General features: G+C 42.1%; 1 protein-coding gene across 2 annotated transcripts; it reads right to left on the bottom strand.

Moving 5' to 3' along the window:
* Window positions 1–6,174: 6,174 nt before the first annotated feature.
* tiprl (TIP41, TOR signaling pathway regulator-like (S. cerevisiae)) lies at window positions 6,175–17,215 on the bottom strand. Of its 2 annotated transcripts, none has more exons than XM_034226674.1 (8): window positions 17,068–17,215; window positions 16,011–16,138; window positions 15,542–15,721; window positions 14,464–14,563; window positions 14,208–14,339; window positions 10,701–10,796; window positions 8,732–8,794; window positions 6,175–7,426 (listed from the first exon to the last, which is right to left on the bottom strand). In XM_034226674.1, exons 2-8 carry the CDS (start codon window positions 16,133–16,135, stop codon window positions 7,298–7,300), a joined length of 825 nt encoding a protein of 274 aa, XP_034082565.1. In that variant the 5' UTR covers window positions 16,136–16,138; window positions 17,068–17,215; the 3' UTR covers window positions 6,175–7,297. The 2 variants fall into 2 exon arrangements, with proteins under 2 accessions (XP_034082565.1, XP_034082566.1); XM_034226675.1 differs by having other exon boundaries at window positions 17,073–17,200.
* Between the last annotated feature and the right edge of the window lie 437 nt (window positions 17,216–17,652).

Genomic DNA, 17,652 nt, shown 5'->3' with positions numbered 1-17,652 from the left:
GCCCGTCTCTTTTTGTGGAATGGTTAAAAAAAATTCAAAACAACTTTATTAACAAAGTGTATTTCATCAATTGAACACTTTAAAACGCGGTGTGCGGATTGTTTTAATTCAACTAAACAGCATACAAAACAATTTGTTTAGGATTACTGTATATAACAGCCCATTCCATTTTTATGTTTTGAATGTATGTGGTAATGCTCTTTTCTAAAGCTAAAAAGACTACAGACACTGCTTTGGATATTGTTACTATGCAAGGACAAGTACTCGAAGTGGTTACCTGTTATAAATACCTAGGTATCTGGCTTGATGATTGTCTTACTTTTAAACTTCAGGTCATTAATCTGCTTAAAAAGCTGAGGGTTAGACTAGGTTTCTTTTTTAGAAACAAGTCCTGTTTCTCTTTTGAAGCCAGGAAAAGGCTAGTCACTGTGACCTTTTTACCTGTGCTGGACTATGGTGATTTGATCTAAATGAATGCACCTGCCCATTGCCTGGAAAAGTTAGATGCCGCCTATCACAGTGCCCTGAGATGTGTTACTAACTGTAAAGCACTTACTCATCACTGTACCCTGTATGCCAAGGCAGGTCTGCCTTCACTAACTGTACGGAGGCTCAGTCATTGGTACATGTTCATCTACAAAGCCATGTTGGGTAAACTACCTTTTTATATCTGCTCTCTGATCTCTCGACGAATTGAAAGTACGTATTGCCTGAGATCTCATGATGTGGTTTTATTAAATGTGCCAAGTGCTAGGACTGTCTTAGGGAAGAAAGCTTTTAGTTGTGCAGCTCCACTAAATTGGAACAGTCTGCAAACATGTTTAAAACTGAGCACTTTGGTTCCCCTGCATCATTTTAAAACTCAGCTGGGTGACATGCTGTTTGATACTCATGGTACTTGTCACTGTAAATAGAGTTTGTAAACTGTACCCTGCACATTATGTTGTATGTCATCCTTATTGTTGTTCTGTTGTTTTTATGTTACATGTGATGTGTAACTAAAAGAGATCTTTTGATCTCAAGGGGCTTTCACCTGGTTAAACAAAGGCTACAAACAATGACCATTTTTAGCTTTTACACCAGTGTGGGTATTTGTTTCTGTCGGGAATTGAACCCTGCTCTTCTAGACTTGAATCTTAACTCCGAACAACTGCTACTCAAGCAACAAAACCACAATAATTTACAATTCTTTTTTGAGTTTTTTTAAATACTATCTTCCAGTTCATCTTTTGTGGGTTCTGTGTTTGAGTATTGCTGCACTCTAATGTTTTATGCAGAATGGGAAGACTAGAAAAACCTTGCTTTACTCTGACTTGGTTTGAGGTTCATTTGTGCCTTGGTACAACACAGGGTCACGCCAACATATAGTTGTATGCCTTTAAGCTACAAAAGACATAACAAAACATAACTTGTTTTTATAGTGAACATGGAGGATGAGTTGCTGAATAAAAATCTACTCTGTTGTCTGGTGGTAGGACAGCAGATAGCCTACTTCTGTATCTCTTGGCAGGAGGCAGCGGAGGGAGCTGGCTGTGGTTGGGGAGTTTCCTTCACTAGGATGCAGACATGTGATGACCATGTATTGTGGTTTTGTTCGATGTTTTAAATGCTGATTTCTAGGTACTTAAATCTGTTCGCTGGCTCTTTTTCAGCTCCACTGATGTATACGACAGTAGTGTGTGTATTTTCCTATTTTCCTAAATCAATGATTAGTGGATTGGTTTTGCTTAAATTAAGCAAAATTGTTGATTTCCTAAAGTCTCTTGTTTGTTAGAAATCCGGCCAATCATGGTTAGGGTTAGGCCTCTGGTGTTCAGCAGGGTCAGTTTGTGGGAAAGTCAAAAATACAAGTGCATAGTGGGGTAGTCATTCCCAGTTTTGCTATTTCTGACCCATGACACCCAAGAAGTCAAAAAAGGACCAAAAAAACCATGAATCTTTCAGTCTCAGATTGCGTTCCCTTGAAGCTCCTTTCTGTCCAAACTCAAATATAATATCTAGTGGTTGGAGTCAGAATGGTTGAGCTCTGACCTGTAATTCAATCATGGTGCTCTGTGACACATTACATTGCATTTAGCTGACGCTTTTATCCAAAGCGACGTACAATAAGTGCGTTCGACCAACAAAATACAAACTTGAGGAAAACAGAATCATATAAGTACATCAGGCTTCATAGAGCAAAAACATTTCAAGTGCTACTCAACAGGCTTTAGATAAGCCAGTCCTTTATTAGTATATAAGTGCTTTGTTAATAGTTCTATTGCTCGAAGTGGAGTCGAAAGAGATGAGTTTGCAGTCTGCGCCGGAAGGTGTGTAAGCTATCTGTTGTCCTGATGTCAATGGGGAGCTCATTCCACCATTTTGGAGCCAGGATTGCAAACCCACGTGTTTTTGCTGATGGGAACTTGGGTCCCCTTCGCAGCGAGGGTGCAGTGAGCCGTTTGGTTGATGCAGAGCGGAGTGCACGTGCTGGGGTGTACGGTTTAACCATGTCCTGGATGTAGGAAGGGCCAGATCCATTCGCAGCATGGTACGCAAGTACCATTGTCTTGAAGTGGATTCTAGCAGTTACCGGAAGCCAGTGGAGGGAGCGGAGGAGCGGCGTGGTGTGGGAGAATTTAGGAAGGTTGAAGACCAGATGAGCCGCTGCATTCTGGATGAGCTGCAGAGGTCGGATGGCACATGCAGGTAGACCAGCCAGAGGGAGTTGCAGTAGTCTAGGCGTGAGATGACGAGAGCCTGGACCAGAACCTGCGTGGCTTTCTGGGTCAGCTGGGGACGTATCCTCCTGATGTTGTAAAGCGTGTATCTGCAGCAGCGGGTTGTAGCAGCGATGTTTGCAGTGAAGGACAGGTTGTTATCTAGGATCACACCCAGATTCCTTGCAGTCTGAGTCGGGGAAACAACAGAGGTGCCGATGTTGATTGTTAGGTCAAGAGTGGGGACAATCTTTTCCCGGAAGGAAAAGCAGTTCAGTCTTGTCAAGGTTGAGCTTGAGGTGATGAGCAGACATCCACTGAGAGATGTCAGCTAGACAAGCAGAGATGCGTGCGACGACCTGGGTCTCTGAGCGGGGAAAGGACAGAATTAATTGGGTGTCGTCAGCGTAGCAGTGGTATGAAAAACCATGTGGGCTAATGACAGATCCGAGCGAGTTTGTGTACAAGGAGAAGAGGAGGGGACCGAGAACAGAGCCCTGAGGGACCCCTGTAGTTAATTGACAAGGGTCAGACTCCGACCCTCTCCAAGTAACCCTGTAGGTGCGGTCTTTGAGTTATGAGGTGATGAGGGAAAGTGCAGAGCCTGAAACTCCAAGTTCTTGGAGAGTGCGAAGGAGGATCTGATGGTTCACCGTGTTGAATGCAGCAGACAGGTCCAAAAGGATGATGACAGAGGAGAGGGAGGCTGCTTTAGCAGTGTGCAGTTCCTCAGTGACAGCAAGGAGGGCAGTTTCTGTGGAGTGACCTGCCTTGAAACCAGACTGGTGCGGATCCAGAAGGTTGTTCTGATGGAGATAACAGGAGTTGTTTAAAGACAGCGCGTTCAAGTGTTTTAGACAGGAACGGGAGGAGAGAGAGACAGGCCTGTAGTTTATAACATCAGACGGGTTGAGAGTGGGTTTTCTTTAGGAGAGGGTTTACTCTTGCCTCCTTGAGACTGTTTGGAAAGTGACCAGAAGTTAGAGAAGTGTTGATGAAATGGGTGAGAAAAGGTAGAATATCAGGAGCGATAGTCTGAAGGAGGTTTGAAGGGATAGGGTCCAGAGGACAGGTGGTAGCGCCCTACCACCTGTCCTCTGGACCCTATCCCTTCAAACCTCCTTCATACAGAAGTAGGCTATCTGCTGTCCTACCACCAGACAACAGAGTAGATTTTTATTCAGCAACTCATCCTCCATGTTCACTATAAAAACATGTTATGTTTTGTGGGCAGAGGTAATGAGGGTAAGAACCTCACTTGGAGAGAGAGGGGAAAAGGAGGTCAGTGTGTTGGTGGAAGGAGGGTCTGGTGACCCAGCAGTGAGTAAAGGTGAGTCAGAAAAAGAAGAGCGAATATCATCAACCTTTTTTTCAAAGTGGATAACAAAGTCGCTTGACAGAAGTGAGGAGGGGGGAGGGGCTTTGGGAGGGTCCAAGAGGGTGGAGAAGATGGAAAATAGTTTTTTGGGATTGGAATAGGAAGATTGGATCTTATCTTGAAAGAAAGTGCTTTTTGCCTGAGAGATCGAAGCAGAGAAAGAGGAGAGGAGAGCCTGATAGGTTAGGAGGTCGTCATGGTGTTTGGATTTCCACCGTTTCCGCTCTGCTGCCCGAAGGACGGTTCTATTAGCACGCAGTGCATCATTTAGCCAGGGAGCAGGAGGGGACTGACGAGCCTGCCGAGATGTGAGAGGACAGAGAGAGTCCAGAGAGGATGAGAGAGTAGAGAGGAGAGTTTCTGCAGCAGAGTTTGGAGGCAGCAGTTGGAACGAGTCAGAGGAAGGGAGGGCTGAGAGCACCGATGAGGCAAAGGTAGAGGGGGAGAGGGAACGAAGGTTACGGCGGACAGGTGCAGGATGAGAAGAGATTAGTTTGTTATGTTTGGAAAGGGGTAGAGAGAATGAAATGAAGAAGTGATCGGATGTGTGGAGCGGGTTTACAGTGAGGTTAGAAGTAGTGCAGTTCCTTGAGAATATGAGATCAAGGACATTGCCAGCTTTATGAGTCGGTGGGGAAGGAGACAGTGAGAAAGCGGAGACAGTGAGAACGCAAAGGCAGTTAACAGAGATGTTAGTTCGTCTATCTTCCCCGTCTGGAGGTTGAAGTCTCCGAGAAGTACAGCGGGAGGGCCAGTTTCAGGGATGTGTGAGAGGAGATGATCTAATTCCTCCAAGAAGTCCCCCAAGGCGCCTGGTGGACGGTAGAGAACAACAATGGTTAATTGTATAGGATGGGATACTGTGACGGCATGGAATTCAAAGGTGGAAGGAGTGAAGTTAGGTAGCTTGAAGAGGGAAAAGCTCCATTTGGGAGAGAGCAGGAGACCAGTGCCACCTCCTCTGCCAGTGGGTCTGGGTGTATGGGAGAAGGAATATGCTGTGGAGAGAGCTGCTGGGGTGGATGTGTTGGATGGAGTAATCCAGGTCTCAGTGAGAGCAAGGAAATCCAGAGACTGCAGGGAGGCGTAGCCAGAGATGAAGTCAGCCTTAGGAACAGCTGACTGGCAGTTCCACAGGCCGCCTGAAACTAGATGTTGGATCTCAGTGGAGCATGTGGGATAGACGAGAGCAGGCCGGTTATATCGATTACCAGATACACAGGGCCAGTGATAATTGCGAGAAGACACATGAACAGGAATGGAGAAAATACACATGATTATAGCATGAGAGGCTAAACAATTAGATAAAACACCAGCGATACTGAGCTCAATCAAAGTAGGATTTGTCTCCCTCGTGACTCCCGCAGGACTCCTTTGTCTTTGTCAGTCTTACTCCCGCAGGACTCCTTTGTCTTTGTCAGTCTTAGCCTGTCTGACGCTGAAGCTGCCGCTCCAGGAAAGTGCTACCTAAAATGGACACCTGATTGCTGAGTTCTCACAGCTGTGGGGCCACGTCCCTTTAATTAGTTCACTCTCTGCAGCTGGTGGCCCTCAAAAGGAAATCTAGACTGGCTCCCTCTTGAGTTGCTATAGTATCTTTTCAGTGGCCCAATGGTTTTACAATTACATTAAACCCTAAGTTATAAAGTTATGAGTTTAACCCTTAATACAGTTACACCTACTCAATAAAGCTCTTAGTATTCCACAAATGTTTAAATCAAAGTTAACCCTAGCAGTCAGTTAGTTCAGTTTTAAGGTTTCAGTCAAATTACTTGTCCCAAGTTTCTGCCTAACAGATACTGTAGCGGTTTTGAGATTTAAAATCACAATTTCAGTCAGATCAACTACAGAGCATTTATACAGAGTACACACACTGAAACAGAGAAGTCTAAAAACAGAATGTTACTCACACAATTCTAGAAGTCACCAGTTGTTATCCTGTTAAAATCGAGTTGCCCACAAGAGGGCGGCCTACTTCCTCTGTCCACACTGACACCTTCATGTTTAACCTTTAAAGAAAACACTGTAGACATCATCATGTTGCCCCTCAGATAAAAAGGAGCCTAGAGTTAAACACCAACAATCAAAAACAGCACCAAGCCTTAATGCAGAACTTTATGAGAACTTCATTCACAGAAACATGGACATACAGCACAAACATGTGTTTTTTCTACACACAAAACATGGCATTTATTTTGTTATGCACCATGGTTGACATTGTTCTGAAGTTATTTTATTGTCCCGACCCATAGAAAAGACCCAAACCCGCAATGTGTTAGTTCATCTCTCCCTCTAGTTCTTTCTTTCTTGTGTTTTAAAAAAACCCATCCTATTCTGTCTTTCTGCCACTCAAATGAATTATCCTGTTGGATGATTAACCCTATATTCATGTATAGTATTTATTAGCAATTCCTCATTAAATTAAAAACATTTGATATCACTACGTTTGCTCATTTTGCTTCACGGTCCATTCTGATTCTAAAGTGAAACTAAACGCAGGTCAAATGCAAAAGCAAAATAACAATGAAAACCTATTTGCATTGAATGTGGAGATTCATTGAAATAATAATTACTGGTAGAAATGCATTTTGACATGTCAAACATCACAAACATTGTAAAAAGAAAACAAGAATCCAGCATCAGCAAAGCAAGCCAGATATTTGTACACAGACGAATGTATATTTGGCCATATGGGAGACGTATTCACAGAGATCCTGAAGGTGTTGGACTGCGAATGGAGAACACACTAGTTTAAGTTCTATAAGTCACCGTAGAAAATACAGTAGACATATTTACAGAAATTCTTCATGACTGACTTCAGAAAATACAGTGCTGTTTGTGTCGCTTTTTTTACAAACACATTTTTGATATACTGATATTACAAGCATGAGACAGCTACACTAGCAAGCCTTTTCATGTCAAAGGCAGTGAAAAAATGTATCATAAAACAAAACCAGTTCAAATATGAACAGTCAGAAGCTGGACCAAAGTATTTCACTAGGGTTAAAGGTTCCTTGATATTATAGTGCATCACACTGCACTGTGAACACTGAAACAAGTGGCAGGAGTTTAAGGACCATCATAGTGGCACATATAAAAACTATTCCTGTACAGATATTTGAAGGGGATGTTTGTTATGTAACCAGGAAGAATGTGGGTTAAGACTACTATTTCAATTTGTTATCATGCAACACATCAATGTGACATATTAGTATGGCGGTCACTGGACGTCATTAACAGCTCTCTGAGGCGACATCGCAGGCAGCTCCAGCTTCTCACAATCCGTCAGCTTCAGTGTTAGGTGCTGGGCGATCTCATTAGGATCCGTGTACAGTGCAGCGGGAACATTCTGGTGAGGGAGGGACACTTTCAAATGACTACTAGAAATGCAGCACATCATACAGTAGGAAGCTTCAATACATTAACAGTTTAAATAAAGTGATGGCGAGGACTACCTTGACAAAAAGCAATGGATTTTTTTCATTGGATTTCGGAATAATGCTGAAAATAAACTCTCTGGCCAACAAATGTTAATGATACTTACACCTTTTGTTCAGCAGGATATTCTCCACAGAAGTAAAAAGAAAAACTTAAGCTTCAAACAAAGTACAAAATGCTAACTCATTTCTAGGTTTTAGGACTCATTCCTTCACGACTCTATACACAGTCTGTAAGACTTTGCATCCAATCGGCTGATAACCAAAGGTGACATTTAAATTGAACAATTATTTTCATTACCAAAATGATGTTTTTATATAAATAAATGGTGATGTAGAACGTTTTTATGCAGATAGTGTAGCAAAGGCAGGATTTAGATGAATGTATGGTACAGTTTCTTTTGTATGTACATTCCAATGAAAACGTAAAATAGAAACTAATTCTAATTTGACAAAGATAATAATTCTTCAACCCTCATGATTGTAAATGGGAATTGCAAAACATTAGGATGCCTCTGACTATAATGCCTTCCAGTTCAACACCCTATAATATATTTCAACATTAAACTGTGAGTCATTCAGAACAGCACAGTATTATTTATGTAAAGGTTTGATGTATTGTTGTTGTAAAGGATTGCATCAGATTGTAAAGGTGTATTAAATGGTTAACCACTATGTCAAGATTAATGATGGAAAAAGAGTCAACTTTGATTTATTGAATAAAAAAACAATGCTACTCGATTCTGATTGGTCAATTTGGACATTTCAGAGGTTGTTAATACTCGATGACACACCGCTGCCAAGCAAAGTTATAACCGTTGCTAAGGTCACAAGGTCATTTTGTAATTCATTAATGGCCGCCTCTTTGTACATTATCCCTTAGTTAAAGCTCTTTCTTTGCTTCTTGTGGTGGAACTATCCATAATTCAATGTGAAGGTGAAAAGACGTGGTCCTCAGTGTCGTGTGACTCGCTGTGATTATAGTGTTAGCTTTACAATGATAAACAGAAGGACTTTATGATATTCTATGCAGGTTCCACTGTTCGATACTGACTACGTGTAAGACGAGCAAAGTAAGAGGCAGGAAAATACACTGTAATGATAGCAGGATTAAAAAAGGAGTGATGGCAGATAGAAAGCTAGGGGCATAGACCCTTTAATAAATGATCACCATGAGACATGGCCAGCTTTTTGACCAGTGTCGTGTCACAACTCACCTTCAAGTCTGCTATTTTACTTTCTCTCGTGCTGAACTCTCGTAGCATGTAACTCGCTCCGGCCTGGAATCAGAAACACAATCCCCATTTATTCACTTGTGAGTGTGGATAATCAGACACAGTAAACTGGGTTTTATGACAGTTGCTCCATTTTTGAAAATTAAAGAAATAAAATAGAAATGATAGAAATATATCAACAAAAAGTAAGATATCTAATAAAAGATTTTAAAATATTGATATACAGTGCACCCGGAAAGTATTCATACCCCTTAACTTTTTTCACATTTTGTTATGTTACAGCCTTATTTCAAAATGGATTAAATTATTTATTTGTCTCAACATTCCACACATAATACCCCATAATGACACAGAAAACGTTTTTAAAGAATTTTTTCGCAAATATGTTAAAAATAATCAAATGAAATATCACATGTACATAAGTGTTCACACCCTTTGCTATGACACTGAACATTGAGCTCAGGCGCATCCCGTTTCCACTGATCATCCTTGAGATGTTTCTATAACTTGACTGGAGTCCACCTGTGGTCAATTAAATAGATTGGACATGACTTGGAAAGGAACACACCTGTCTATATGAGGTCCCACAGTTGACAGTGCATATCAGAGCACACACCAAGTCATGAGGTCCAGGGAATTGTCTGTAGACCTCAGAGACAGGATTGTATCAAGGCACAGATCTGGGGAAGGGTACAGAGACATGTCTGCAGCATTGAAGGTCCCAACGAGCACAGTGGTCTCCATCATTTGCAAATGGAAGATGTTTGAAACCACCAGGGCTCTTCCTAGAGCTGGCCGCCCAAACCAAACTGAGCAATGGGGAAGAAGGGCCTTGGTCAGAGAGGTGACCAAGAACCCGATGGTCAGTCTGACAGAGCTCCAGTGTTCCTCTGTGGAGATGGGAGAACCTTCTAGAAGGACAACCATCTGTGCAGCACTCCACCAATCAGGCCTTATGGTAGAGTGGCCAGAAGGAAGCCACTCCTCAGTAAAAGGCACATGAAAGCCCCCATGGAGCACCGAGAGGACTCAGACCATGAGAAACCAAATTGTCTGGTCTGATGAAAGTCTGGAGGAACTCAGGCACCGCTCATCACCTGGCCAACACCACCCCTACAGTGAAGCATGGTGGTGGCAGCTTCATGCTGTGGGATGTTTTTCAGCAGCAGGAACTAGGAGACTAGTCAGGATCAAGGGAAAGATGAATGTACAAGGAGATCCTTGATGAAAACCTGCTCCAGAGCGCTCTGGACCTCAGACTGGGGCGAAGGTTCACCTTTCAACAGGACAACGACCCTAAGCACACCGCCACGATAACAAAGGAGTGGCTTCGGGACATGTCTGTGAATGTCCACGAGTGGCCCAGCCAGAGCCCAGACTTGAACCAGATTGAATATCTCTGGAGAGATCTGAAAATGGCTGTGCACCGACGCTCCCCATCCAAGCTGATGGAGCCTGAGACGATCTGCAAAGAAGAATGGGAGAAACTGCCCAAAGATAGGTGTGCCAAGCGTGTAGCATCATACTCAAGAAGACTTGAGGCTGTAAGTGCTGTCAAAGGTGCTTCAACAACGTATTGAGTAAAGGGTGTGAATACTTATGGACATGTGATATTTGAGTGTTTTATTTTTAATTCATTTGCACAAATTATTTTAAAGCTGTTTTCACTTTGTCATTATGGGGTATTGTGTGTAGAATGTTGAGAAAACAAATGAATTTAAGGCTGTAACATACAAAAAAGTGAAGGGGTATGAATACTTCCCAGATGCACTGTACATGTACAAAGTTTAAATACAAATGTGCAAATTGTACTATAATATATAACATGTGTATGGTGTAGAACTTTCTAAACACTTATATATAAAGTATATAACTTGAACCACATTTAAATGATACGCCTTGCCCATTATAAAACCATGCACTGTACCCTGGCTGGAGGAAGTAGACGTACCTCATGATACAGTCGTGTGTCGTTTATTCTGATCAGCACTCCGTCCACTCGTAGGAAGAAACGCAGCAACAAGAAGAAACTGGTGGGCATCACCCTCTGTCAACAACACACAGCAACACGTTACAAAGGGTTCAAATCATCATATCATGATACAGTATGTTAAAGAAAGAGTCCGTTAGGAGGATCATCATTCCTTCTCTGATCTTTTTCTCTCAGGAAGGTTACAATGTGAAATGATCAGGAAAGTTAGTGGCAGCCATGCCAGGCTGATACATTCTATAGATGATAGGAAAAGAAGCTTCAGTGCCTCCTTTTTATGTCCTTTAGCTTAGGATACACTGGACCATACTTCACAAAAGGAAAGGAGATAATGCTGTCCCACAATTCATTGCAGCTGCAACATAAAGTAACACATAATTTGGCTGTTTACGTAAACAGCTGATCGTTACCTACAAACACAGTGGACAATGTGAGTTAGGATGCTTATTAATAATTTGCAATCTTATGCCGTAACCTGTGTGTGCGAACAATGAATGTTACACTAATTACTTGCAATTAAAGCCCCGGCCACACAAGGACGATAACAGTCGTATCTGCTACAGTTCACTATCAGATAGACGGTTCGGCCCCACGAGGCCGACATGGAAACGCAGAAAACGATAACGGGTCCCAAGGTGGGTAGATCTGCAAACGAGACGCTCTGGGGGGGCAAACGGCTCCGTGTTTACGCCTATACGACCATTTCCTGATAACATTGAAGCAATAGCCCCGCCTCTCCTGCTCAGAGATCAGCTGCTGGGCTGTCAGAAGAGGGGGAGGAAAAGAGAGGCTCCGTTTTTTATTATTATATTATTATATAGAGTCGTTATCAATTTGTTTTAAAGCTCAACAAATAACAAAGTAGACCTTTGACCGGCACTTTTCTAATTTTGTCCGGAAGATTTAAACTTTAACGGACATGTTGACCGGCTGTTGAACTGAAACTCTGCCGCACGGTCCCCTCGTCCCTTGGAAGAGGCGGAGAGGTGGGTGTTTGTCATCTGCTGGTGGACTACCGGAGAGAATTACAACAGGAGCACACGCTTGACTCGGGGAGGGAGAAAAAGAGCCAGAGCGTCCACAGCGGAGAATAAACAGAAGGGACCTGTTGTAGATATTGTAACTACGCAAGGAATAAAACTTGAAGTGGTTACCTGTTACAAATACCTTGGTATCTGGCTTGATGGTTGTCTCACTTTTAAACTTCATGTCAATAACCTGCTTAAAAAGCTGAGGGTTAGGCTAGGTTTCTTCTACAGGAACAAGTCCTGTTTCTCGCTTGAGGCCAGGAAAAGGCTAGTCACTGTGACCTTTTTACCTGTGCTGGACTATGGTGATCTGATGTATATGAATGCACCTGCCAATTGCCTGGTCAAGTTAGATGCTGCGTATCACAGTGCACTGAGATTTGTGACAAACTGTAAAGCATAAACCCATCACTGTACCCTGTATGCAAGGGCTGGTTTGCTTTCACTAACTGTACGGAGGCTCAGTCACTGGTACATTTTTATATACAAAGCCATGTTAGGGAAACTTCCATCTTATATCTGCTCCCTGATCTCACGGCTAATTGTAAGTGGCTACTGCCTGAGATCGAATGCTGTGGTTTTATTAAATGTGTCAACTGCTAGGACTGTCTTAGTGAAGACAGCTTTTAGATGCGCAGCTCCTCTGTCTTGGAATAGTCTGCAAAAGGAATGGAAGCTGTGCAATTTGGTCCACTAAATATTTTTAAAGCAAGGATAGATGCTATCCAATCGGAAACTGTTGGAACCTGTAAATGTTACTAGCTATGTAAACTGTAGTCGCTGTAAATATGCTGTATGATGTCCTTTTAGTTTTTCTGTTATGTTTATATGTTTCATGTGGAACCTACTTGCAGCAGGTCACCCTTGAAAAAGAGATCAATGATCTCAATGGGATTCACCTGCATAAATAAAGGTTTGAAATGAAGGGCAACCATGGCAACCATGCGCGGGAAGTCTTCTTCGCTGCTTTTGTGGCAGGACTACAGCGCCACTTACAGGCCTGGCATATGTACTACAGCGTCTCCAGTGCTTTCGAGCGGGTTCTCGTGTGAACGGACACGTCTCTGGTGCCTGTTGCGTGTGGATGGAATACTTTTTTGATAACGATTGCGGTCCGTTTGCGTTATCGTCCTCGTGTGGCTCCAGCCTAAGTCAACACTACACATTGACAGGAGGGTGAGTGTGGGCATTCAAACCTTGGTCGTGAAGTAATACAATCTTGTCCGTTTATCTTTTCTTCATGTTTATAAAGCCCACATGAAACAACCCTATAAGAACCCAGATGCACTTTTAGTAGCCCATCAATTGAAAGTGTAGTTTTACACAGCAGACGCACAGTAACATCAGCAACACCAGAGGTTGCATCATAAATACATAGTGTAAGACAGTTGGATGTGTTGTTCCCCTGACACCACTGTGTTTTTCACTGATGTTAAGGAAAAGGTTGATTTTGATAGTTCAACCCTAGCCCTTGTGTTCTAGACAAATCCCACCACTTAACTGTGCCTGCCGAGTTCTCCCTCACTCCCAGAATTCACCTGGTTGGAGGTTTCATTGGCTGGCTGCATTGTGGGCAGGCTTCAGGTCTGATTGTGAGTAACTGTGATGTTCTGTGGCTCTCAGTGAAACTCCCCGTAATTAACGAAGGGCTGCAGGTTACACAGACTGGGGCTGAAATCTACCATATTTGTTCTGTTACTAAATCTGGTCCTTATTCTGTTCAATAGTATGAGCTGTTAAATACCTACAAATGAAGGTTAGCGAGTACCTAACTAGGCAAACAAACACTGTGTAGAAGGAGCTGTTGGACAACCATTGGGGTTCAAATTTGGAATGGACGGAACCCAAATCTTGTTAGTATAATTTATCAACAATTCAAGTTTAGTTTAGAAATAAATTACAAACTTGTTACACAAAATTTTTTAGATCACCAATTCTAATATTGACTTTAGTTCAGTTAAAGGTAGGGTAGGTCATTTTGGAGAAACCAGCTCGAGTGCGCTAGAATTTGAAAATACACAACCGGAAAAAATCTGCCTCTTCCTTACAGAGCCCCTCCTCCAACACACACGAACGCGCACATGACCAATGAGGGCACGAGATAAGTTTGTGCACAGATGGAAGGCTGACAGGCAGGTAGGCCATCCAGTTACTTTAGCCGGGCCGGCTCAGATGATTGGTCGTGCTTTTTACAGCGCTACGGCTTCCAGAGAGGACGTTTTTTTAATGTATTCATTGCTATCGGGATGTTAAGAGCATTCCATGGAATATAACAAAAAGTGTTTCTGAAATAAATTACATACTCCACCTTTAACAAATATGTATTCCTAGCATAAAAACAATAACAAAACAAGTTTGTAGTAAATGGTATTGTGTGTATTTGTACTTGTATGACATTGCTTTTATTTATTTTTTAATTTATTGGGGTTCTATTACTCACAATTTTCCCGCTGATCATGGACACGCCGTGGTCGTGCAGCTCGTCCTCGAACAGCAGCACTTCGTCAAAGAACATGATCTGTTCCCGAGCCTTCAGCTTCTCCATGTCGATCCGCTCCTCTGTCTTCACTACCTGCACAGGAACCAGAGACATGAAAAACAGTGGGGGGAGGAGCGGGACACAACTCAAGGTAGGGGTCCACATCACTGAGGTGTTGATGAAACTGTGTTCCATTCCAAGGCTGAAAATGACCCACCTTCATCTGCATATTCTCTCCTATGAGGGTGCCTCTGTAGTCTGTGGTGTAGGTCCAGTCGTAGGGTCTCACCACCTCTTTGGAGTGTTCAGAATCCGCCCTGAAAGGAAACCACAGAGGTTAACGTTAACTACACAGCTCCGATTATTTCTGTCTCTGGGAATGAATGGCTGTTACATGTCTTTCACTTTGTAATTCAATTCCAAACCTGCACACAGCTATTCTATTACATATTTTATGGTTTCCTTTAGAATTCTAGATTTTAAATCACATCATACGCGTAAATCCCTGTTCCATATGACAGCTAATCTCTTTCAATAATGAAACAAAACTGCCTGCGATCACATGCTGGTATCAAACTTGTTTCAATGGTTGGTGTGTAACATTTATTTTAGTGATCATCTTAGTGACTGGAGTCACGTCAATATCAAGGCATGAACAGACATGTGTCAACGATTGCAAAAATGAGGACAGACACAAAACGTGTACCACAGGAGGAGCTTGTGCATCTAAAGGGTCTGCAAAGGCTAAAACCCCTGTATCTCCTCCAGAGGGAGTTTCTCTCCCCCCTGCCTGAAACAACTCCTTTTGACTCCTTTGTTTACTTCAGTAACATAATGACATCACTATGTAACACTCACGCTTATAATTGCTAGGGCTCCAACACATTGTACGTAAGGGGGCGGGACTTTCCCGAAAATTCTCTAAGCGGTTGACCAATCATAACAGATCAGAATGCTCTGCTCTGGTTTCAGACAGCGGGTGAAAGGAGGAATAAGATCTGATGAAGTGTTTGATAGACATTTACCCACAGCTGGCTAAGGGCGAGCTGTGTGCAGTTTTGAAAACTCCCAAGTGGTTTTTGAGAAGAGTTCTACTGGTGAAAAGGCCACAGATTACTGTCTCGATTGCGCTAATAAATTGTCAATTAACAGACTGTAATTAATTCTGCAGGAGCGAACCTTAGAGTTCTAAAAAACATGTTTTTAGTAAAAAAAGAAATCTGCATTGAAAAAGAACAACGTTTTGTCATATAGAATTTGAACAAAACCGTTCTCCAGCTGTCAGTCTCATTCACCTGCTCTCCTGCCACTCCTGAGCACAGGCCACCTTCACAGCGTCCTCCATGTTGTTGACTCTCCGGAGGGCATCAATGGCGTTGAATTCGATGCCGTAGCCGTCGTTGTGTTGGATGCGCAGGATGTTGTCCCCAAACAGCATCTCTGGAAGGGAGGGCATGTTCATCTCCCCCGCTAACCTGGAGAGGCAAACAGAAAACAGCTGGTTACATTTATTCAGAAATTCAACATACTTTATATAATTATGCTTACAATAAGATACATATTTGAAGCTCAATCCTAAAAAAAGACACAGCGAGTTATTGGTTGTGCAACCTTAGATATGTTGGTCATTTTATACGCAAATAGGCTAGAATTAAACAAATCTGCTGTGTTGAACATACTTGGGCTGCATAACTTGAACTCTGATGACACCATTTATTTGACCAGTAAAAGACAAATGTATATCTGGTGCCTACAGTATCTCACCCTTCAATGTCTTTGGACTTCATGATGTGGTTTCTGGCTGCAGTCACCTTCCATGGTCCAAAGGTGAAGTCCTGCTTACTGCTCTTAAAGCCATGTGACATCATCGTGGACAGAGAGGCCAACATCAACTGCAAAAGAGATCATGAGAGGATGTCTGTCATCAGTATTGGCTACTGTGGTAGAAAAAACACTCAGTGGGATGGGGTTGAGGTTAGAGACCAGTGCAGGCCAGTCAACGGCCTCCATCACACATGCATGTTAACATTTCTCCTTTACATGAGCGTACTTTAGGACAAGTTTGTACATGCACCTTCCTAAGGATCTGGGGGATATCAAACTGCAGATCTAATATTCCAGATACTATTATCTACAAGACAATGCTAAGGTAGGGTGAAAAAACAACAACAAACAAATAACAAAATAAACATGAAAACATTACTAGCCGTTAAATTCAAAGTGATTAAGCCACCTGACCCCCTGTCAGTAGTCTCATATTAACATATTAACGCACTATTGTCTCCCATCTTTAAACTACACTAACGCTGGATGAGGTGGTTGTGATTCATCCAATGCCAAGTCTCTCCATGGCTAACTGAATGAACATGTTTACATGTATTTTATTGTGTGCACAAATACAAAGAAATACACTTTATGCACTACTTTGTTCATTTCAATGAACTACACATTTTAAATGCATCGTTTTAATTTAGTTAGCTCATGTTTTCCAAATGCTCTCTTCAGCATCCACAGCTCATATTTTCCAAATGTATTCCTTTTTGCATTTTGCAAACATTCAGTTGGGCTGCTAGTTTTTGTTTTTTTAACCCGAACACTATATTTTCAATACATCATTGGAATAATAAGAAAATTACACTTTCGTTGTAAGGCTGCGCTAATACTACAAATATTAACGCTATTTCATCTGCTTTGTGAGAATGTTTTATTTATTTTGACAGTCTGTTCTTTATTAACACGCTCTGTTTCTGAGAGCACATTAAAGGCTCTACAGCTGCTTGTTACAAGGTAGCGTTACATTAAATAAAGGAAGCCTGTTTACCTTACTGTTGTCAACTGTTAGCTGTCATGGAGGCTACGTGAGTGCGCCGCTATAAATGGTCCGGTGCTTTTGTCCACGCTAACGCTGAGGTTCCTCTACTCTACTCCTGTCTGTTTCCTGCTGGTGTTACCGCAGAGCCGCCCCCTGATGTCGCTGCTTCCGCCTTCTCCGAGTGTTCATGGGGAGGTTTTTAATGGTTTTTAGTTGGCTTTTTATTAATGTATTGTTCTAAGTTGCGTATTCGTGTTCAGGTATGTATCAGCAGTAGGGCCTGCTTTGGATAGGTCCACGCTGTTAATTTAGCGGTGGAATAATAAAGCAGGATAAACTGTATTTATCACATATATCACATATATATCACATTTTATTAAGCAGACGTTTTTTTTATCCAAAACTAGTACTATAATATAAATAAAACATAATATAATATATATAATAATAATATATATAATAATATAAAACTACTACTATAAGTGCAATAAACTATGAAAACACAAACTCAGAACAGCAAGAACCCTGCAGGTACATTTGCTTAAAGTAAGCCATATCATCACTTAGTGCTGGTGTATTAGTTTCAATTGAGTA

Source organism: Gymnodraco acuticeps, unplaced genomic scaffold, assembly GCF_902827175.1.
Source record: "Gymnodraco acuticeps unplaced genomic scaffold, fGymAcu1.1, whole genome shotgun sequence".
Taxonomy (NCBI): Eukaryota; Metazoa; Chordata; class Actinopteri; order Perciformes; family Bathydraconidae; genus Gymnodraco; species Gymnodraco acuticeps.
This window is presented reverse-complemented; position numbering and strand designations above follow the sequence as displayed.